The following is a 23,858-nucleotide window of genomic DNA, read 5'->3' on the forward strand; positions in this document are numbered from 1 at the left end:
CATTTAAATTGCAAATAATTAGCACATAGTTTACACACTAAACAGTAAAAAAAAAAAAAAGCAGGAACAGCACCCCTTAAGACTGTCATACGGTAATATTCGAGGACCCTCCATTACATTTCAAGGGTCAAAGGTCACTTTTTCATCTGACAATTGTACTTGTTTTTTTGTATATTTTTTCATATTTTACATAGATGTATGACCTAGTTGTACTCACCTATTTGACCTATATGTTATATGTTACATAACATCATACATTCTCCAGAATAGTACATTTACCATTAGTGCTTGATCACATGTCACATTTACATGGTTACATGGTTATTTTATTAGTCATTTTACAACACATTGTTGTATAATAAAATACAAGTTATAGTTGTCTTTATGCTACTAAAAACAAACAAATAAGTACACAAACTATATTCAGTAAATAGTGATAAATGAGTCCTAAAATATGTAATATATTTTAATTTAATATGGTATTTTTTAATTTTACTTTGATCAATTATTTTTGTATTTCTCATCATGTTCTTTCTCACCTTAATGAAGTAACATTCTGAATGCTTTTTCAAGCAGCAGGCCAAGTGGAAGGATGTATAACCTAATAAAAACCTGTATGTTCCATGACATCTGGTTACTCACCAAGGCCATGTGCACTGGCCAATCAACTGTGTGTCAGTCTATGTAATCTCGTAAACTAATAGAAAGTGGGACAATTAATGTGTCACTTGTGGTTGAAACATCAGATTAACACAGTGCCGCCTGCAATGGATTGGTCCTTTGCTGCCCCATCTGCCGTTAGCTTGCCCTGCAAATCCAATTATGTTCTTATGCTACCTAGTCTAAAAATAGTTGAAAATGAGGGAAAACGCAGAAACAAGACGTCATTAGTTGTGAGCGCAGAGCAAATTATGTTATGGAGTTGATGTGTCCTTTCTGTGGAGACAATTGAGTTGTCAAGAGGAGATGAGGGTGTGCAGCGCTCGGACGAGGGAGAGGTGGGTGGAATGGCAGCAGGGGATGCATAAGAGGAAGGAGGATTAGGTTCAGAGTGGTGGATGTCTGAAGGAACTTAAGAAGAATCTCTTCAGATACTGGATGAAATAAGGTAGGCCACATAATGTGTCAAAACCAGGTTATAATGGTTTTAGTCTCAATGTTAGTCAGAAACCACCTGTAGGCCTGTGTGTCGCTGTCTGGATCATGAGCGACAGGATTCTTTATATATGCTGCTGCTGTAACAACACCATTTCTACCTGGGCTCGACAATGTAAAAGTGAACGAGACTAAAGGTGCCCCTGTGCAAAGCGACAAACCGTTTACTCCAACTCACACGGAGGAAGTTGGAAGTAGGATGTTGCTGAAAAGGAGCCTGTGTGCTCGAGCAGGTTCCTCTGGATAAATCAGTTTTTATAATGTGAAAGGCTGTTTCATTATTATCAAATTAACTGTTATACTTTGGTATAATTACTAGTATTTCCATGAACATATGTGATTTTGAAAAAAAGCATAAAAATAATGATAATGATGTCCCTGTAGAAAAAATACAGTTGTAAATTATTAAATGAATGGCCAAATTCCATTTAGCTGCTTCAGTCTCAGGGTCCTGGTATTGCACATGCTGGCTCACTGCACTGCACTGACTTACTGGGACGTTAAACAGAACAAAGCAACCTGAGCTTTTCCTGCTATGACAACTCAAAATGTCCGCTGTGAAAAAAGGCCTGTACTGATTGTTGCGGCCACCGTGCAACACCTCTGCTCAGGTTACCTTGGTTGAATTGAATCAGAGTACACATAACCTGATTAACAGACCTGCGTAACGTGGAAATCTATCATGTCACCTGACATGTAAGCATGTCTGCTTTCTGTCACTGTTTTAATTCTGTTTGTGTGTCAGAAAGGTCACAGAGTGAAATGGATGCAAAGTGCTGCACAAATGCCTCCAGCAGCAGTTAGAATAGTACATCAAGGTGGAAAACAATAAACAACGATCTCTGTTTTCCTCCTCGTATGATCTAATATGAGACGGAATAAGATGATTATGGTAAAATGCTTCCTGGAAGCTACCACACCAACATCCGGTCGTTAATCTCATTGTCAAACAAATAATGAAAAACTCAAGTTACTGGGAACCATGTTAATACCCCAGAGTGTTATGTTAATCTGGTTATTCACTGTAGCCATTATCTCATGCCAGTGGCGTTGTTAGTCGTAACTAATTAATACCACAATGGCAAAAATATCTCCAGACAAAAGTTTTCTCTCTGTCATTCCTGGAGAGAAAAGATGTGTCGGGTCTACATTTTGTCCACCATCTTCCATCCACCTTTATGGAAGAGTTAGCTCAGTTTGCTCTTTTTCCTGTTTTGTGCAATAGCGCGATCCTACACATAATGTCACCATTACTGCGGTACAGCCTGCAGACTCTACGTGCTCCTGACCTGCCAAGTTAAGGTGCAATCTAGCTATTAAAAATGTCCTCTATTTTAATGAGTACTTGCAGAGAATTACAAGGATCAGCGAGGTGCTACAATGTCCTCACAGCATTCATTTATGTGCACCCTCCCCAAATGCCCTGGATCAGCTGTAATGGATATGGCAATGGGCTCAAGAGTTCTTCTTAAGAGCTTCTCTTAATAAATCCTACATAAGATTCATAACAACCTTATGTTGTTTCCTTGTTAAATGACTGATGTCACAGTGCTCTTCAAACTGATTTATGTAGTATCTAAGAGTACAAATAAAAAAATACTATAGTAAGATATTCAATGGTAACTATAAGAACATGTTTTTCTCCTCAGTTGTTCTCTTCTAATTCATAAGATGAAATGTATAATGCGTATGCTTTGTGCTTGGTCTCCCCTTAGCAATGTGTTGTCATAAGTATACCGGATATTTTCAATTACCAGAAGCTTCTCAAGGTAATTTACCATTTCAGAAATCCTTCGACGTAAGCACATAAGTGCTTTAAAACTGCTCAACACCAGGCTCAAATGTACAGACTGAATTGGTACAAGATAATACAGTATATTGAAAAAATCAAATTTAACAAACAAAAACATACAAATGTATTTTGTTTAATATTTCTCAAGCTTTGGAAAACTAAAACTGCAGCTTTGGCGGTTTGTCATTAAGCTGTTGCGACATACTGCACGTTTTTATGTGATGTGGTCAGTGGAAACCACTTTATTTTGATAGGAAAAGTATGAAAGCAATAAACAGACGTGTTGGATTTGTGTTTTCAATTAGATCTAATTCCACTTAACCCTGAGCTTGTCCGTCTCAAACTCCGACCTCTGACCCCTCAACGTTCATTGTTTGTGACGTACTTCTAGGTGGGATTCTAGTCCACGAGGTCTTTCATCCTGTTTGTTTCCACTTGCCACAACTCCTGTACTTTACCACATTGTCGTAGATTTTTGTGTCAAAAATTGTGCCTCAAATTCTAAGATGGGGGGGGGGTTGTTCTGGAGCTGCCATTATGTAGTATTTTCTCTCCTCATGCCTTTCTAATTTATTATCTCTATGCCACAAAAAAAGTTAGATTACATATGTCTTCCAACTAGTGTCTTTTTTCTAGAACACCTTGCCTAAAAGCAAATATTTATTCTAACATTCTACATGTTAAGACATATATACAAATAGTCTGCTTGGGACCATAATGTGTGTCAGATTTTTTCCACAAAAAAGTATAATTTCCACATTAAAATCTACCTCATTAATAATTACATAATCTATGAATATGCAAAATGTGTTCATTTCTTAAGATGTCTCCTACTTCACTGTAAAGTCCGTTCTCAGTGTTTGGGCACTTGTGGCTTCAGGTTTTTATATCACACTTGTATAAGTTGCATACTAAACCAGATTTGACTTCTAGACTATTTATGATGTCACAAATCATGCTCGTAGGCCCCGCCCCTTAAAATCTGATTTTCAGTGAGCTCAGAGAAACTTTCCACTTTCAGCAGATGAATGTGAAAACATCCTTCTAGTGTCAAACTCCGCACATACATCATTCTGCACAGCGACGCTCAAACATCCAACTGTACGAACAAGAAAAAAACATATTTCTGAGGAGACTTTAAATGTTTATTGACTCAAAACCTCTCAGATGCTTAATGCTTCCATTTAAATATCGACTTCTGACACTGCAACAAATGTACAGTACAGGAGCACATAACCGTTTTCTCATGCATAATTCAGCAGTACACTCTTTCAGTCTGTGGCTTGAGTGTGTGTGTATGTTGTGTGTGTGTATCCCAGCAGGATGGGTACATTTGTGACCCTGGCAGAGGTGCTGGAAGCCCGGGGTTCACCACTGGATGAGGATGAGGTCTGGTGTCTGCTGCTTGCCACCACTGAGGCCTTACTGGACATTTCCAGAAAAGGTAACCACTTCAGCTCCAATATCCTCCATATTCCACCTGTTATCTGGGTGCAGGGCTCTTTCCTCAGGCAGAGTTTCCTCATTTTGAAACAATAAATAACACAAGAGAACGTGATCAAACCCTTCGAGTTGGTAAATGTCACCAGTTTCAGTTCCCGCTCTCTGTTTAGGTTCAGGCAACATGTGCAGTGTGCTGAGCCCAGGCTCGGTGCTACTGTCAGCCAATGGGAGTCTGGCCTTTAAAAGCTGTGCCAGATACGAAGACGTGGCCTCCTTCACAGCTCCTGAGGTCCAGCAGGGTCACGCTGCCTCCACCAGGACAGCCGCTGAAAAGGTTGTACAAGTAGACGAGTGGTTTTAAACCCGGGGGTCATAATATAAGGGCTTACATGGAGAAATTGCTTTGTTTTAAGAGCACACAAGTGAGAGAAAGTGTTTTAAAAGGGCAGAAATGAATGTCTGAATCATTTCCTCGTTCTTGTGTCCTCAGATGGTTGTGTACTCACTGGGGATGACTCTTTATTGGTGCGTTGATTATCATCTACCTCAAAACCAGGTACTTCCCTCCTCTTCTAGCTCTTGCCGAAACGCAATCTTCCATATTCTTAGTACTTGAGCATCATCCACTTTGTGTAACACCTGTTTCCTCCCAGCCGGTCCAGCTGAGTGCAGAGCTGGAGGGTTTGCTGCTGAGCATGTGCGAGGACATGGTGGTTAGACGAACCAATCTGCTGCCGGTGCTGGAGTCCTGCGAGCTTCACCACAAGGCCTCGATGATGCCTCCTGCCGAACAGCTCGTCAGGCAGCTGGTGGAAGATGTCTACAGAAACTCAGTGAGTGTTTGACTGGTTTGGTTTTTAGCTTGTCAGGTGAGGTCATGGTTTGGTTGTGAATAGTTTTAGTTGAGTTCCTTTTGTTGTTGTGCTTACTGATAGCACCAACTCTCTGACTGTTTCCTTGAGCTGGACAGTGATGTCTTTGCAGGTTGATCATGTGTCCATGGCTGAAAATGGATCCCAGCTAACAGACCGCAGTCAAATGGTCAGGGATAGATTACACAGTAAGTAAAATGATCCCTTTTGACAGATTTAAAGTCCAATTGAAAGGGAATTGCATGTTTTGTCTGCTGCAGCATACACATCAACACATAAAAAATTTGACAATGATTTCAGTTGGACTTTAAAACAGTAGTTTGTCATTTAGGAAAATGTCATTCACTTTCTTGCTGAGGGTTCGACGAGGAGATCGATACAACTCTCATGTCTCGTCTGTATGCTAAATTTGAAGCTACCACAAGCAACTCATTAGCTTAGCTTAACATAAAGACAGGAAAAAGGCTGTGTTCAATATTTGATAAAATATTGTAGTTATATTGTAAATTATAGTAGCTTCAGATGTTCTTATAGGCAGATCTAACCTGTCTTCCCCTGGTTTCAGTCTTTGTGCTAAGCTAACCACCTACTGGCTGTATGGCATAAACCAAGACTTGAAGGCAGGGAAACAGCTAGCCCGGCTCTGTCTATAGCTTACAAAAGCCAACTACCAGCTCCTGTAAAGCTCACTAATTTACACGTTTAAATGTTTGTACTGATTTTAAAAATTGTATAATATTTTGTGAGCCATAATTTCTTCACCTTTGAACGGAGCCATCTGTTTCCCCGTTTGCAGTCATTGTGCTGAGCTAAGCTAACGGCTGCTGGCAGTATCTTCCTATTTGATGAACAGACATGAGAGTGGTATCAATACATCTTCTCATCTAACTCTCAGCAAGAAAGAGAATAAATGTATTTTCCAAAATGTCAAACCACTGCTTTTAGACAGTTTCACCTTGCCAAATGTGAGAGCTGAATATTAGCATGTGAACATGAAATCATACCAATTTGTTTTTCAGGAGGCTCTTTTAGCAACTCAACATGGGCGCTGAAGAAGAAGATTTCTAGAACGTTCTCTGGAGCATCTAATCCATGCGAGCCTACAGGGTATGAAGTTTATTTTACCACACCTTACAATATACATGGTCATAAACCAAACCAAGTAAAGTTTGATAAGTTACTAAAAAAAACAACGACAAAAGCAGACATAAAAAGACAGTGCTCTGAAGACAAAAGCCCTAGAGGAAACATCCGGCATGAAACGTGTGATGTGTTTCTTTAAGCCGGTGTGTCACTAGTGATAGATCTTGCTTCCTGTCACACTGAGAATGGAAAACTAATTTTTTCTAGGATTCCCTCAGGAGGTCGACACAGGGAGAGTTACGGCAGCTGGCAGCAGCTGAACCGCAACCCCTGCAGTCCGTACATAGATGGCAATCGAAACGCCAACTCAAGATCCATCCCACAGTTCGAGTCCGCAATGAGTCTGAGTGACAAGAAAATGAAGGTGAGCTAAATTATTATATCTTGTTATTTAAAATGATAATATAATATCAACTTATATGACGTTTCATTAAAAACTTCGTAAGGGGAAGGCAAGAATGGCTGTGTACGTGTATCGTTTTTTGTTTTATTTTGAAAACTGATTTTATCACAAGCAAACACCTTTTGTTTTCTTGTCATGGTGGGTTGATCATCATTATCTTAAGATAAAAAAATAAAATAATTAACTTGTTTTCTCGAAATAACGGCATTAAAAAAAATCAGTGCAAGCATGGCCGGTCTCAGCTTCCATAAATGGGGTAGTTGATATTTATTTTGCCTCATCCTCTGTTGCAGGATATGGGTCCTGAGTTTATTAGGATGTTAGATGAGCCGCTGGTTGTCTTGGAGCTGCCTGGATCCATTGTGGTGAGTAGAAGAAGTTTAGTCATTGTTCTCTGACTCTTGAAGGTCTTGAACTTTATAACCATTTACACTGTCTGCACACCCTACACCCTTTGTCTCACCCTAAACACATTCAGAAACCAATTTCTAAGCCAGAACAGCTAGTTATTTATTTTCCTTTTTTTTTTTGTTAATTTAATTCTGTTCCTAAATCTTCTCCCTCTCACAGTCAAAGAAAGGGAAATCTCCAACCACTCAGAGAGAGCTGAGTGTAGTAATGCCAAACGGTCAGAGCATCATGGTCAAGTGTGAGTTGAAATCCAGAGGAGGAGACGTCTTTGATATGATCGTGGCTCACTCCAACCTGATGGAACATTTCTACTTTGGCCTTGCCTATATTGACGGTAAAGAGGTTGAAAAAATAGCGAGCGAGTGAGTGATTGATGTGTAACCAGTGAGAATGAAGATGAGGTTAAAACTGTCAGTAATTATAATAGGGATGAGTAAATAATAATAATTGACCAAGAGAGGTAATTTATTCAGGAGATATATACATAGACACCAAAAGCCTGACAATGCAACGTTCACTCCTTTTCCTAGAGAACTGATTGGATTTTCTTATGGGTGAGAATATAAAAAGTATAAAACTCAAGTTTCATACATAAGGTATCATATATGAGGTAATGGGTGCCTTCAGTTCCACATGTTTACAGTACATTTCTGAGAAAAACTACCAGAAAAAAACACCAAAAATGGTTAAACGACCACAAAGGAAGGTCAACAACTTGTTGGTGTAGGTAGATTATAATTCATACGTTATTAAGGTATACTCACGGTTTCTCTCTGTTCTTCGCTTTGGTCAGATAATGAATTCTTCTTTGTGGACAACGATACCAAGATTTCCAAAGTTGCTCCAGATAGCTGGAAGAAAGTGCCTACAACCACCTTTGTCCTTTTCTTCAGGGTCAAATTCTTTGTCACTGACATTTCTCTTCTTTTGTAAGTACTTGAGTTAACACCAACAACACAAAATGTGTCTTGTAAAGTTGGGTAGAATCATTTAATTGTGTACCACCTTCTCTATCAGGCACAAACAGACCCGCCACCAGTATTACCTCCAGCTCAGGAGAGACCTTTTGGAGGACAGGCTGTCCTGCCATGAGGAGACGGCTCTGTACCTGGGAGGTCTGGCCCTACAGACGGAGTGTGGAGACTGCATGCCTGAGGTTGTACACAATGAATTTTAAAACATGTAAACTCAAAGAAGCTCTCTCAGAAATGACTTGTTCTAATAACTTTGTCAAAATCAGTGTCTACAGTCAACTTAATTCAACTAAAAACTGATTTAAATGTACCAAATACAGCATTTTAAACACTGATATATTATTTACAGTCAGTTTAAGTGTCATAGCATTGGTATATGGTATAAAATAATCACTGGAAAGCAATGAGACCAAAAGGGACACAAGTGCTGGCCTCTATCTGATCCCGCAGTTTCACCAAAATGCATCAGGCATGGACCATAGTCATTTGATGCGTGTCAATCGATCGGCCGTTGTATATTCCGAGCACATCATAAGTACAGTAGCCAGGAAGTGCCAATCTACAGAGTGTATATGATAAAAGAGTTGCCACATGTTTATACTGGGGAATAGGACAGTGGTTAGGGTTAGGGTTGCACATTTACACAGATGGTTGCTGAGGTTTTGATGCACGTTTTTCCCATAAGGCTAAAGTTCCCATAAAACCAGTTGCTTTGTCCTTTTCTGCATTTGTTTTCTTTCTTAAGACTAAAATTAATCTCCTTTAAAATGATACATTTTGCGCCTTAAAAAAATACTCCAGTATGTATAATTGAGTTTCTGGGGAAAATCTAAAGTTTTGCTGTTTTGTGTTTAGGTGTATGGTAGGAACTACTACCGCCCTGACCAGTACGTCTCCAAGAGTGTGATGGAGAAACGTGCCTTGCCTTACATTCAGGGGGAGCTGCTGCGACTTCACACCAACAACGCTCAGATGCTTGCTGACGAATCAGAGCTTGAGTTCCTCAAGGTAGCAAAAGTAAAAATGTTATCATAAAAAATAATAGCTAGTGGTGTGCATTAGGCTTTTATTTGAAGATTCAAGTCAACACCTGTAGCACTTTTTACTTCTGTCAGAATCTTATGAAGAAATCACTCTCTGTGCCTTTAGGTGTGTCAGCAGTTGCCTGAATACGGCGTGCTGTTCCACCGTGTGATGCGTGAGAAAAAGCCTCTAGAAGGAGAGATCATCCTCGGGGTTTGTGCCAAAGGAGTCATCGTCTACGAGATTAAAGACGGCGGCAGATCTACCAGTCAGAATTTTTACTGGAGGGAGACAGCAACAATCTCCTCTACTGTGAGCGGAGTGATGGTTTTATCATTTAAATCCTTTTGCTATGTGAAATTCAAATTGGTTGGTAGTGACAACTCTTGTGTATCTGTGTGTGCTGTGCCCTAATAAACATTTGCCTTGTGTTCCTGCAGAGGCGTAAATTTGTAGTCGAGAGCCGGGGCAGCAAGAAGAAGTACACCTTCATCACAGAGAGATCCAAGATTGCCAAATATCTGTGTAACCTCTGCTCGGCCCAGCACAAGTTCAACAATGAGATGACCTCTCGCCAGCTCACCCACAGCCTGGTCTCAGGTCAGTTACCGCTACAGAGTTGCCATTTTTCTGTGGACCTCAGAAGAAGACATAAGTGAAAAGACAAAACTAAAACCCATACCGCTGTTTGGTGACTCCTCTGTGTTTCTTTGTGTTTACCTCCAGAGGAGAACATCGTGCAGTATGCTGCAGTGTGTCGGGCTCAGAGCAGCCGCCACAAGTCCTACTCCTGTTCAGAGACGCCACAGGATGACAGCGGTCTGACAACGCCTCAGGATGAGTCCCTGAACAAGCTCTGCGATGATGTCGCAGCCAGGATCGAGACCCGTATTAAACTGCAGCGCCAGAGCCTCAATGAGCAGAGGTACAATCATCATTAGGCTTCCACCTTAAGTACCTGGACGTTTTTGTCTCAGGAACAACCTTTCAAGGAAATAAAAGGGTCCTTCAGCTCCCATCTAAAGACCGGCAAAGATTAGGCAAATCAGTCCAGTGATTGTATTTAAAAGTGACGCCTGTTTTTACATGTAATTTTTGCAACAGAATACATTGTTGGTTCATCTGTTGTATGCTTTCTTCTGTATCTGTTGATGTGTACAGTGAACAAAAAACTAACAGCGAGTGCTCGACCAATCAGAAATATTTATGAAAGCCCCAACCCCAAAGTTTCTGTACTTGTGGAAAGTACTTCCCTCCAAACAGGGACTTTTTTAGGGGTAAAACAATGTCCCCGGAATGTAATTTAGACCTTGGTCCTCCAAATGTTCCTAGTCCCTGAGGTGGTTGAAACGCAGCTGTATAGCCATATTTCCACTTTAAACATTCAAATCTCATTCAACAAATCTCTAGTTTGCACATCAGAGAACAGCAACATCTGGTGTTGCATTTGTTCTATTTGTGAATTGTTCTTGAACTCTTTAAGAAACAATGTGGCCTAAACTTGAGGTGAGATAAAGTCTGTCCTTTGGCTCATGCTAATTTCAACCACTCCTTCTTCTGCTTTTTCCAAAAAGCACTTCCTGTTCTCAGAGGACACGATTGTGCAATATGAGTCAGTCACTCTATCACTATTATCACATTGGTTTTCTGTGATTATTCTGCAGTACCTGCTCCAGCAGTCAGCGCAGCAGCACTGGAATGCATTCCCCATCCTGCTCTCAGAGGAGCGGATCCGAAGCTCCTTCTGGCTCCCCGGCAGCCAGAGGTAGGACCAAGTTTACTGCTCATTTGCCTACCTGACGGCCAGCCCGTGACAGATGTTGTACCTCAAGATCACCACTCAGCAAGCTGCTCCATGATAAAGTAGCTAAACAGAGATGGTGTTAGCGCTATGTGCTTTTGCAACAGGCCTCTTTGCAATTCAGTGAAAAGTTGCCAACTGCAGAACCTTTTCTTCCCATCATACTTCCTTATTTCTTAACAGATGTGATGAATTATTCAGTGTTGACAGTTGTGGCATAACGCATGACAAATGATGCATCTTCTCAGTGATGGCTGCATCAGACCAGTTCACTTTTAAGGTTTATGTGTTAATCTTTGTGCCTTACAGAAACCCCAACAAAACTAGGGCCGCCATCAGAGAGAGAAGTCATATGTGTGTCTTTAAAGAAAGATCCAAAGCTTGGCCTGGGTAAGCTGATCACACTTAAATACACAGCATCAACAGAGAGTTTGAAGAAGAATTGTTTAGATTTTCAGTTAACTGGATGCTCTTTTCCTTCAATGCACAATAGACGTGCAGTAAACTACCATTACAGTGTGTCATCCTTACGTGCTAGTGCACTCTTGCTACTACATGGTCACTTTGAGTGAATGGAGTAAACTTTCCAAGCAAAATGATGAACATGAACAAACCTGATAGGGACAAATGTTTCAGATCATGTAAGCACCCTGACAGCAGTTCTGTGACGTGATTAATAAATCATAATCTTAAGTCCTTTGAAAGCCACAAAGGAATATGACAAATATGTCTCTTCTTCTTATATCTGTGGTTTGTGTTTGTATAGGTATAGTGATAGTGGGAGAGGACACTGTGGGACATTATGACTTGGGCATCTTTGTTGCTTCCATTGTGCCTAATGGACCTGCTGATAAAGATGGACGCATCCGACCAGGTAGAGAATCTTGTGGTCATTTGTACTTTATGCTTAGGAACAGGAGTTTGCTTTGCTTTTCCATTTAGAATTCAACAATTTAAGTTCAATTCAAATTTTTCCAATTTGAATTCCTAAACACACCACTAATGAGTTCTGTTCTGTCAAATGGTGGATACCTCATTTTGGTACAGACTTTTGACCCTTGTATATGTTCATTCAATCTGGCTATAGGTGTTTTTCTTTTGAAGTCATCCAACATTTTCCTCTGTTTTAAGAGAATGGGTGCAGAGAATGTGTGGCAGGACAGTGCAAAGGAGGACAAAGAGGGTGTGGGAGGTGTCTGGGGTTCAATTATAGGCATTAGGGGTCACACATGGCTTCAGAGGTGGTGGTGAAGTCCACTGTTATAGGACACCAGCACCATTTCACTGTGACCTTTGCCTGCAGGCGGTCGTCTGATCTCTCTGAACCACATCAGCCTGGAGGGCGTCACCTTCAGCGAGGCAGCGGAGGTCATGCAGAGCAGCCCTGAGGAGGTGCAGCTCATTATCTCACAGCCAAAAGGTGCTCTGTGTGTGTGTGTGGGTGTGTGTATATATGTATGTTTGTTTAATGATAATGTGGCCTTGACCCTTGCCCTCTTTTGTTTGCGTGTAATGTTGGTGATTTCGTAATAAGCCTTTTCTATTGATGCACCTGCTCTGAACTACTAACATGTAAAAGATTTGCGTCTTTCCTTTCTTTCCTTTGTTGTCTATCCTGTGGTTTTAGCACATGTCCCTGAGTGTATTGTTTTGCGCTCTATTGTTATATGTAATAATATGTCAAAAATATTAGTGTATTTTTATATCCCCATCCGACTAGTTTGTCTTCGGGCAAAATGTCAGTTTACGTTGACTCATTCTGCTCTCAAGGGCGTAAACACATTCTAGCCTCCACCTCTCATCACACAGTATAAAGCCTAAAAATTTTACGTTAAACACATTATAGTCTAACTGAGAAAAGTCCAAGCCTTAGGAGAGTAAGAGTGTTCTCTCATGTGCCATTTCTTTACATTTTAAACTCTAAAACAACATATATCACAATGATTTTCATTATATCTCAGTCAATATAATGTACTGTAGCTATCAGGACAAAAATAACATTTGTATTCTTCAGGTCTTTCAGATACATTTAAATACCCTTATTTGTATTCATGCTAAGGAATAGATGAGAAGATTGATGCCCCTGCTACAGCCAGCAGCAGTTAGCTTTGCTTAGCACAAAGACTGGAAACAGGGGGAAAACATCTATCAAATAAATAAAAGAAATAAACATGTACATAACATGTTTTATCTTATTTTCTATATCAGTACAAAAATCTAATTGTATAAATGAGTGCTTTACAAGTGCTGGTCAGGGGATTTTGTATTTGGACAGAGCCAGGCTACCTATTTATATGCGAAGCTAACTGGCTGCTGCTTTGTATTTATTGTACAGAATGAGAGTGGCATATGACACCCTTAGTGAGTGTCCTTTAAACACGTAGTTAACATTGTGAAACAGTAGCAGTTTGGTTAGGTTTAGGAAAACATCATGATTTGGTTTTAAATAGTACGTTACATGCGTATGTTACGCAACAGAAATCATGTTTATAACGGTGTGAAACAAAACTTTTTTGGTTTCAGATGGGAAATCACATTTTTTTCCCAGGGTAGCAATGTCATGACCTGCCCTACTCTTCCTCTGACTGGGTAATATTTGATGCCTTTGTTGGTTTGTTGGTTGTGGGTTGGTTAGGTTTAGGCATGAGGAGTGAGTGGTTAGGGTAAAAATGTCCTGGCTGGGTATTTTATAGCTGGGAGCAGGGTTAGTCATGTTTTATCTCTTTTTTTATTCGAACAAAAACTTGGTGTAACAACTAGCTGGTTCCCCCCACATTCAGTCTTTGTGCTAATCTAAGCTCACCGGTTGCTGGCTCTACCTTGTTAAGGGGCCAGTAGACTCCGTGAGAAGTGCTTGTTGGATGGTTTAATATCTTCGGAAAGACCCTTCCCCTACATCTTTTCAAGTGTCCATTTCTGTACCTTTCTGAAAGTGAGGATCCAACATTCACACCCACCTCACATGGTGATTTTGTCAGCTATATAGAGGAAAGAAGAGAGTCAGAGTTTGAACCTCTATCTCTCTCCCCAAAATGTTGAACTATTCGTTTAAAACCTTGGTTACTCTTACCATGTATGAACATTTCCAACAATTAAATATAACATTAACTGACCCTGTTGATATCATCCACAGTCCTCGTCAGTCCCAACACCGTACGCTCTCCTGTGATGAGGAATTACGAGTCCCAGACCACGCTAATGACAGACGGCCGATCAGGAGATCAGGAGAGCTTGGATGAGACTGTGTCAGTCATGATGACACCGAAGACTGGCAACAGGCTTCACGTCCCCCGAGAAGTACGAGTCCTCAGTGCACAGGTAGAATCATGGTGATGGTTTAGGTCTTATTGAGGCCATATTGTTATGTAACTGCACATATCTGATCTGTTGTCTTTTTTACACTGTCAATAATCTGTCTGGATGCAAGGATCAGTGGGTAGGTGCAGTCAGACACACAGAGAGACATGACTGCAGTTGTTGCTGTGTGTGTTGCTTTCAGGACAGCTGCTCTCCGTCTCCCCCCCTAAACTGTGTGAGGCCGCAGGAGATCACCGTGGAGCTCAGAAAGATATCAGGAAGTCTGGGCCTCAGCATCTCTGTGAGTGAAATCTCAAATATTTTGAAAAAGATGAGGTCACCCCAGGCTTAGATATTATGTGACTGTACTTTCAATGACTGATGTTGACAGTGTGTAAAATATTGTTTTCTTCCAGTTATTTTGTTTACAATGTCAGAATTTGACATTAGGAATGAACAGTCAAGGAGGATAATTTATACAGCAGCTCCAGCAGTGGGCCTCAAAGTCTGCTCTGCCCAATCTGATTAACATCTGACAAGATTAGAGAGAGAGATGTTGGTCAATTTTACCTCACTCACACTGATCGCTGCTGCACAATAAACTGCGCTGCTACAAGCAATGAAACAGCAACCTAAAATGAAACAGTTTCTTTGCCCACTGTTTTCCCTCCTACCATTCAATATATCACAAATGTGTTCTGAATCCGAGTTTTTGTCATGAATCATTCAGGCTGGCAACACAAACCTCCCTAATGGAGGAATCTACATAAGAAGCCTTGTTCCAGGAGGGGCTGCTGAGAGAGATGGACATCTACATGCAGGTATTACAGCTAAATATCAAATCCAACAATGCTAAGGCCTTATGTACTTGCGGAGAACAATGTTTCCTAACTGGTTTAGTAATGGTATGTTTGATCTGTTTACAGTCATTCAAAATTGATTTCTCACAAGTATGAATTATGGGTAGCTCCTTCTTACAAACGTGCAGATTTTCTGCAGACTCACCACCTTTAGCACTTTCTGAGTCTTATAGTGAAATAGCCCTGAGCATGAGCTCACTGCAGGATTATTGACTATCCACCATCTAAAATTAAAAGGGTATATATGTTATTAAAATCCTTCAAGGAAAACAGTCGAAACTAACAAGCATACAGTTGCAATAATGACTTGCACATTACACCTTGTTTTCAGATGAAATTGTTAATAGGAAAACAGGAAGAAAAACAATCTAGGGTACAAGTTATGCTATGTTATCTTATTGCTGCAAATAAGCAAATAATTAAATTTAACACTTTAGATTTATTTTTGAGCATCTTCCCCCAAGCCATAACAGCTCCACAAGTGGACAAACAACACTCTATTTATCACTGTGTCACTGACATTCAACACTTATTAAGATGGGAAAATTGGGTGTGTATATTAAGTCATTCAGCTTATGCTTTCAGGAGAGAAACAATGATATTACAAGCAGCTAGAAACAGAAACCAACATAAGTTAAATATTATTTAATCTCTCTCTATTACAGGTGATAGAGTGTTGGAGGTGGACGGGATAAGCTTCCAAGGGTTTACTTACCAGCAGGCTGTGGGATGCCTGAGTAAAACTGGGGAGGTAAAGGACGACATGTGACTGATGGTTGTATTATGTCAGAGTGAGAAGTCTATTAGAGACCAATGATACCTATATATGCTGATGATGCCATGTTTTAACCATGCTAGAAACATTGCTATAGGGATGACAATATCAGTCTGTTGTTCTGTTGGTACCATTGACTGTATATGAAGATGGATTTCGTGCAAATATTAATGGTCCCCAGAGGATGAATCCTAATTCCCAAATGGTCCCCTGCAACTATCTATTTCCATTCTTCACACCCTTCTCTTCTTCCACTCTCGGCTTCCTCTCCTCTTTTATCCCATTTTCTGGTCCCCTCTTCTACCTAAAACTGTAAAGAGGGGCACAACACTTGAACATATGACATGTCATTTCATGGGTTAAAAATGGCTCAACAGGACATCTACCGTTTTAAATCACCCTGAACCTTGCAAGGCCAATGCTGACATAGAGTCGACTGTTTGGGACTACTTTACGTTACAACATTTGTATAGAAAAAGAATGTTAATAGCCTCTAATCCGGCCCACCTCCCCCAGTGTTTTTGTATTTTGCTGCAATGGTTCGGACTTGTACTTTTGATGTCTGTAAAAGCCCCACAGACTGCAGTCTTTACTTTGATGATGATCCCACACACTGACAGTCCACCCCCAGACACATACCAGAGAGTTAGCCTCTGTGAGCCGTTAGCTTAGCTACAACACAGGTACCACACAGAAACTGTTGCAAAGGGCTGTGAATGTGCTTCAAGTGACTGTAAAAGATCCAATGGACACAAATTGTTTCCAGCATGGACACACAGAGTCTGACAGCGACTGCTAATGGCTGGTTAGCTCGGTTAGCTTTGACTACCAGCTACACTGCTGTGACTGACTCCTTTGCAGGTCTCTGATGCATTTTTTAAATTTGCTGAGAAGAAGGGAGCAAGCAGAATTGAGGGGTGCAGTTACACTTTAAACTCCTATTTGTATTCCTCCTTATCACATTCTGGTCTTTTCCTTCCCTTCCTTCCTCTAGGTGGTAACCATGGTTGTGGAGAGGGAGCTGATGAACCGAGCCAGGGTTTCTCTCAGTGCAGACACCAGCAGCAGTGTATCCAATCAGAGCATCAGTCCAGCTAACAGCCCACAAAAGATCAACAGCTGTTCATCCATCAGTACTCCTCCAAACACGATCTCTGACCGGCCCAGGGACTACAGCTTTGTCACTGATGGTAGGAGAACTTAGTTTAGCTTTAGACCAATTAACACAAAATACATATAAGTGCCCCAACAAACTAAGAAAGCACAGGATCTCTTTCTGGGAACTGCTCAGAAATATCTGCAGAGACCATTTGTGCTCTTGCAAACTTCTATAATGAAACAAATTTTGCCAATAGATCGATCTGCAGTTCCCTCAGAGAGACAGAACGTTATGTCACAACACCTCACACTACTGAGGAAGAACCTGCGTGAGAGAACCTGACAACTCTAAGCTGTTGTGTGCTTTAATAGCCCACCAGGCTAGTCTGGCTGCTTCAAGGTGAACTTTGACACACTCCCTTCTCCTCATCCTGATCTTCCTTGCTGACCCTGACCTTCATCTTCTTATACCCCTGGCCTCCCTTATCCTTCGGTCTGTCCTTCTATATCTGTCATCCCACATCTCCTCTCCTTCCTCTCGCACAGGCAGGCAGATCACATGTTTTAACACAATGCAGTTTCATCCCTTTTAGAGGTTATCATTTTGACAACCGTTCACACAAGACATGTGAGGCCAAAATAGCCAATGTCGATTGATATATAAACCTTCAAAATGTCCCTCCCACCCATTTCACCGACCTGTTTTTTTTGCTCGTTCTGTGCCTTGTTGTTTGTATTCGTCACTGATTCATATAACTGAATGCAACCTTTGTCTATCAAAATGGTGTTATAATTGCTTTTACTGTTGCTTTCATCATGTCTACAGAAGGCTGGAGAGGACATGCAAGTAATGATTTCTTTATCTTGACCATGAAATATATATAACAAGCCTTGATTTCCTGTGATGATAAAATAATTATTCTGTGATCAAGAGAATCTGTTCTGACCATAATATGAGTTGACAAATTGTTGTTGTAAGAAGAACAACAAAACTTTATAAAACAATCTTTTGTGTTTTTAAATTTAATTTTAATGACTGCAAAAAATAATAATAATTAGGCTAACTGTAGCAAAAAATATTGTTTACTTGAAGGAATAGTCTGAGAATCATTTTGGGAAGTATGTTTATTTGTTTTCATATCTGTCTGCGAAATATATGGCTACAACCAGCAGCCTGTTAGCTTAGTGTAGCACAAAGACGGAAAACAGGGGGAAACAGCTAGCACGGCTCTGTACAACAAAATCTACTAACACCTCTAAAGCTAACTTATTAACACATAATATCATTTGTTTAATCCATACAAAAACTAAGTGTAAAAATGACAGGTTGCAGTCTTTTGGAGAAGGCTAGCTGTTTCCCCATTTCCTCTGCCAGCTGTGGCCTTGTATTTATCAGAGAGATATGTGAGATGTATTGATTTTCTAACTTTCAGCAAGAAACCATATAAGTGTATTTCCCTAAATGTCTAACTATTGCTTTTAAGGTATACAAAAAAATCACTAAATGTATTGGCCTTTTCAAGCTTCCTACACCTCGAGTCTTCTGCTCACATAACATTTTCTTCTTACTGAAACATACTGCATGTCCGACACACCTTTTACTACCCTCGATGGCACCCTTTAGCCATGCTTGTTGGTGGATTGCTTGATCCTGAAAATAATGCTTAAACTGCTGCAGTCACTTGCAACCACTGCTGCCGTTTATGAACACCCATCTACCACCATAGCATCCACTTTTAGGCTCTGAGTTTCATTTTCCCTGTTATTGTCGCTCCCCAGTCCCGTTGCATCCTTGTGGGGAGTGATGAGGTCCGAGACTAGACACCAAATATCTAATTATGCTTTTTTATTTGCATTTTATTCATTTTTCAGTTTAAGTTTCAATCTGAACAAGACACAACTGATTAAAATAAACATCTTCTAATGCATTTTCTCAAACAAAAAAGATAATCAGCTTTATGTTTTCTCTTCCCTTCTTTCTTCCTCTCCCTACCACCTCCTTTTTTCCAATTTCCTCCGAACTCCTAACCTCCATACATCTGCACTGTGTTTCACCTCATCATTATCCCATTACTGCCTCCATCCTCCTACCTCCAAACCCTCAGACAACACCCAGGAAGTGACTCTGACCAGAAGTGCCAACGGCCTTGGCTTCAGCTTCCTAATGTGCGAGCTGGATCCGCCCACTCAGGACTTTGGCAGCCTTGTCCGGATAAAGCAGCTTTTCCCCGGCCAGCCAGCCGAGCAGAGCGGCCGGATCCAGGAGGGAGACATTCTGCTGGCCATCAATGGCCAGCCACTCAAGGAGCTGTCATATCCAGTATGTGCAGACTTCAAGTTTATGATTTGTTTATATGTGATGGACTTTTCTTAAGTTTACTTGTGAACTTAAATTCACTATGGAAAATTATTTCTCATTTGCATAATGATATATTAGTTTGACACGTGACTGTAAATGAGTTAAAGTGAACATGCTGTTGTTGATATAATATATTAAAATAAGTTATTGTCGTTGATTACTAATATGATGGATATGATGCAGTTGTATGATTCTAATTATTGCATAATAGATCAATACTGCACTGATTCTCTATGCCAGGCCTTTAACGTAAACTGGTTTAATATTCTGACCAAACTGCATTTATATATGCATGGAAACTTTTATTTTTAACAATGGTGGGTTGTTTTTCTCTCATGTGATGGTCTAAATGTTGATTTTTTTTGTGAGTTTTAAAGATCTGCTACAGAACACCAACTATAGGTAGAATGTAACTAACAGTATTTACAATTTATGCAAGTTTTCTTCAGAGGTTCCACTGCATTTGTCTTACAGCTTTTCATATTATTAATATTTCATACCCTTCCTGTCCATTGAAAACCATGTGAAATTAATTGTGAAGGGAAGGATTAAGTGTTAAGGTAAATAAACGATTTAAAAACCCTCTTGGATTAGCTAGAAAAAACACTGTCACAAAGCTGAAAAAAGGGCAGTTTTTTTGAGCTTGTGAAAACTTTTTAAAGATACATGGTGCTCACAGGATACCAACATTATATAAAGTAGTTAAATGTAGCTCAACCATATACATCTACATAAACATAGACATTAATAATCCAAAAACATCATATATAATAGTAAAACACTGACAGGGAACATTTTTTATGCAGAATGAGTACTTTAACTTTTGATACTTTAAACACATTTTGCTGATAATACTCACAAATTTAAAGACCCTACAAGGAACTTTAATTATATATTGATTATAGCGCCCCCTGTGGACAAAAGCAGCCTGTTTCAATGATTTCAGAAGGAATTCAACCAAATCCGACCCGGTTGCAGGCATCAAAAAAACTTGAATTACTTTAAGTACTTTTAATTTAGTAAAGGGTCTGAATACTTCTTCCACCACTGATATCAGCTATCTGAAGCTTCATTACTTGTATATAGCGCTGTAAAACATTCTCTCTTCTTTCTGTAGAAGGTGCTAAAGCTGTTTAAGACTTCACCACCTGAGGTTCGACTGACTCTCTGTCGGCCTGCACCAGGTATCAACACACACACACACACACACACACACACACACACACACACACACACACACACACACACACACACATTTGCAGTCATCTGATTTCCTCACCTGTTTGTTGCCTGCAGGGGTCCTTCCTTCCGTTGATCAGTTTATCGGCACATGAGTGACAGCACAGTGTCATACAGTGGAAGAATCAATGGATCCTGATCAATCAGGACGTGGTGATGGAGACCGAGGACAGAATGAACGATATCGGTGTTCTGATCGGTGCATTAAGCTGATCTTATCAATGAACTCAGACCCTGCCGAAAGGTCAGAGATGTTCCACAGTGTGACGTGACGTGATGTGATTTGACACAGTATGTTCTGACCTTCTTGATCACCAGCCAGTGGGAGTTTTATTTACTGTCACAGTCCAGAGGGATAAACTGATGTTTTCAATCACTTCGAACACTGCAGGCAGGCACTAATATTACATAAAGAAAACATGAAACAACGTAGCATCATCTGACATTGTGTAACACCCTGATCTCTTACACAACATGTTGTGACAAAACATAATGTAACTCAGTGTGACATGACAGAACATGATAAGAGTACAGTCTTTTGGATCGGAATCAGTGCTCGCTGAGTTTTAACATAATGTTTCAAGTCAATTTTGCAGCTTCTAACTAGCAGTAAAGTTTTGTCTCTGTATTCCAGGCATAACGACGAAACAGTGAGAGAATGCGGGAGCCAAGAGGTTGGAGGCTGAACATGCAAGGATTTGAGGAAGCATTCATTAAATAAAAATGTGAGTAACTGGATAATGAGGTGACAGTCGGGTGTGTAGGAGGCAGCAAGAAAAAGACCCAAATGCTGACAGGAACAGTTCAGTGATTAATTGGTGAAATGATGACACATGCTTACAAGCAAAGGCAGCAAGTCTGAACAGAAGTAGCCTAGAATCTGCAGGTAAACAGGAATGGAGCAGGAAAAGGGGGCAGGCAGGCACAGATTTTGGTTCAGGTTTAGGTGGCTTGAAAAAAAAAAGACATGAAGCAATATTCACAGTCCAGCCTGGACAATGAGAAGGTGGTTTAAATACAGTTGGGGGTGGTTTAATTAGGGAATGAGTAACAGGTGAGCAAGTAGATATAGGAGTCATGTGACTGGGACTGGTGGTAAAGTTTGAGGGCATCTGGAGGATGGATGGAGAATGGCAAGTCTGAAGAGTGCTACGAGACGAAGAGGGAACAAACTGGCAAATTAAATGTGTTTTTTTTGGTTTGATTATGTTGATTTTTCTGGATATTTTCTTGCATCTCTGACACCTGAATGAAGACTTAACAGTATTTCATTTTAAAACACACACTTTAGTGGATGGAAACTGTTGTCCTAAACCAAATATCTCATGTGCCATCAAGAGGTTATGCCTTGTAGGTGCATGACAACAAATCACACAATCAGAGAAAATAGACCGTCTATATATATTCTTACTATAACCACACCAAACTTTTACATGATCTCAACAAACTCTCATCTAAACCTAAATCTAACCATATTCTAAATAACATAAAACTCTCTCAAGGCTTCTATCCAAACATAAGCATATTAATGTTATGCCAATGCAAAATGTCAGGTAAAAGAACCTCTATTTATAACAATGGTTCGATTTCATGTAAACCACCTGTTCATCTCTTGGCCACAAGATGGCAGCACAGCACTACAAGTGACAGCACTCACCCTCTTTGTAGAGCAAGCTCTGTCAGTGCTGCTGAGTCTCACTTCTCAATTAACAGCATTTAATGGGAACGAGGGGGAGGCTAATAGTCTGATTTTCTTTGTCCTCCACAGGAAATCCAAGAGACATTTTGTTGGCGCCAAAAGAAGAAGGCGACTTAAATAAACTGTAAAAGAATTACTGGTGTCGATTTCGATGAGGACAGAAAAACTCCACACGTGCTGAAGTTGTTCCATCTTGAAATGACAAAGCAAACTGTGAATGCCATTTATCTATCATTAAATGGAATTTAGTCTTCATCAAGCTTTCTGTGTGTTGGTAACATTCTGCTTTTGACTCCCCCCCCCATCACGTGTTCAGAAATACACTGAAACCCTCATATTCTCACAAAAACAATAGACATTAAACTGAGTCTGACCTGAATATGGATGAACCACCCCCAAACACTCATTTAGTATCTGGACAAACTGGGCAGTACACACACACATTCACACACACACACACACACACACACACACACACACACCTCCCTGGGTGAGGAGCCAGTAATGGCCCCTCGTAAATAAGTGTTCCTGTATTTTGGTGAAACCCAGTAGTGCATCTGGATCCCATCAGAGCTCGTGTTCCCTTTGCAAATGATCCCAAATGTTTCTAATTATGCCAGTGGAGTCGGCACGAGGCTGTGTGTGAGCGTTTGTGTGTGTGTGTTTTTGTGTGCGTGTAATCGCCCTGACGGACACGCACACCCATACACTGGCCTCTGTTTATTCATGAACAGAGTAACAGAGACGGACAGCGTGGTCTTGACCTGTGCAGCCTCTGCTTAGGTCATTGCACGTGGTGATGGCTGATGAGTGAAAGATGGGGTGGAGATGGATTTTCTGCACCAGTCTTGTCTGCTGACATTGCTGTCTTCCTGCTGTTCTCAAGTGATTTCCAAAGCTGGGGGGGTTAAGGGTGGCTGAGGTTGCAAGAGGTGCAACAAAAATCAAAATGTGGAATCATACAAACATATGTGGAGTATCTACAGTGAGAGCATTGGTTCTGAGAGAAAGTTATTGGTTTAAGTCACAGTGAAAGACCTTCCTTACATTTGGATGCATGCAATTTACAAATAAAGCAAGCATTCAGTATGCAAGACCTGCATCATGTTTAATATATGTAAATTGTTTGAATCTAATCTGATTTACCATACAAAGCGTGCAAATGTGATTGTTTGCACTTGCATAGTGTTGTTACAACCTTGTAGGTGCGTGACTGCACACACCGGGGAACATTTCATTAAGTGCTAACAGAGTATTATGGTGGACTTTTTCTCTGGTACCTTACCATAGATTAATATGCTGGAAACGAGCCACTGTTATAGCTATGCCAAGTGTTGTGTGAGACTGGAACCATCCATTTGCCGTCTTTCGTTGTTATATTAGTGAAAACCTTACCAGGGTTGCTGTTTCTGGTGGCAGGCGTTCCAGGCCAGTGAAGTGGCTCCTTTTAAGATCAGTCATTTTATCACAGTTTTCTGGGACAATTTCGCTGAATTTCCATGAATGTAATAAAA

At 40.4% G+C, this 23,858-nt stretch overlaps 1 protein-coding gene across 6 annotated transcripts; it reads left to right on the forward strand.

Moving 5' to 3' along the window:
- Positions 1–107: 107 nt before the first annotated feature.
- Positions 108–22,599, forward strand: frmpd2 (FERM and PDZ domain containing 2). Of its 6 annotated transcripts, none has more exons than XM_051418483.1 (31): positions 113–1,108; positions 4,267–4,391; positions 4,561–4,724; positions 4,881–4,946; positions 5,044–5,223; positions 5,375–5,450; positions 6,282–6,369; positions 6,613–6,769; positions 7,102–7,173; positions 7,379–7,553; positions 8,013–8,148; positions 8,237–8,375; positions 9,049–9,201; positions 9,343–9,528; positions 9,657–9,816; positions 9,943–10,141; positions 10,881–10,981; positions 11,327–11,407; positions 11,784–11,891; positions 12,321–12,437; positions 14,151–14,335; positions 14,517–14,615; positions 15,045–15,135; positions 15,840–15,925; positions 16,944–17,139; positions 17,874–17,894; positions 19,153–19,367; positions 20,524–20,590; positions 20,703–20,889; positions 21,280–21,370; positions 22,414–22,599. In XM_051418483.1, exons 2-29 carry the CDS (start codon positions 4,271–4,273, stop codon positions 20,738–20,740), a joined length of 3,477 nt encoding a protein of 1,158 aa, XP_051274443.1. In that variant the 5' UTR covers positions 113–1,108; positions 4,267–4,270; the 3' UTR covers positions 20,741–20,889; positions 21,280–21,370; positions 22,414–22,599. The 6 variants fall into 6 exon arrangements, with proteins under 6 accessions (XP_051274448.1, XP_051274446.1, XP_051274447.1 ...); XM_051418484.1 differs by having other exon boundaries at positions 4,270–4,391; XM_051418485.1 differs by lacking the exon at positions 17,874–17,894.
- Positions 22,600–23,858: the final 1,259 nt, after the last annotated feature.

The sequence above is a fragment of the Dicentrarchus labrax genome, unplaced genomic scaffold (assembly GCF_905237075.1).
Source record: "Dicentrarchus labrax unplaced genomic scaffold, dlabrax2021, whole genome shotgun sequence".
In the NCBI taxonomy this organism is placed as follows: domain Eukaryota; kingdom Metazoa; phylum Chordata; class Actinopteri; family Moronidae; genus Dicentrarchus; species Dicentrarchus labrax.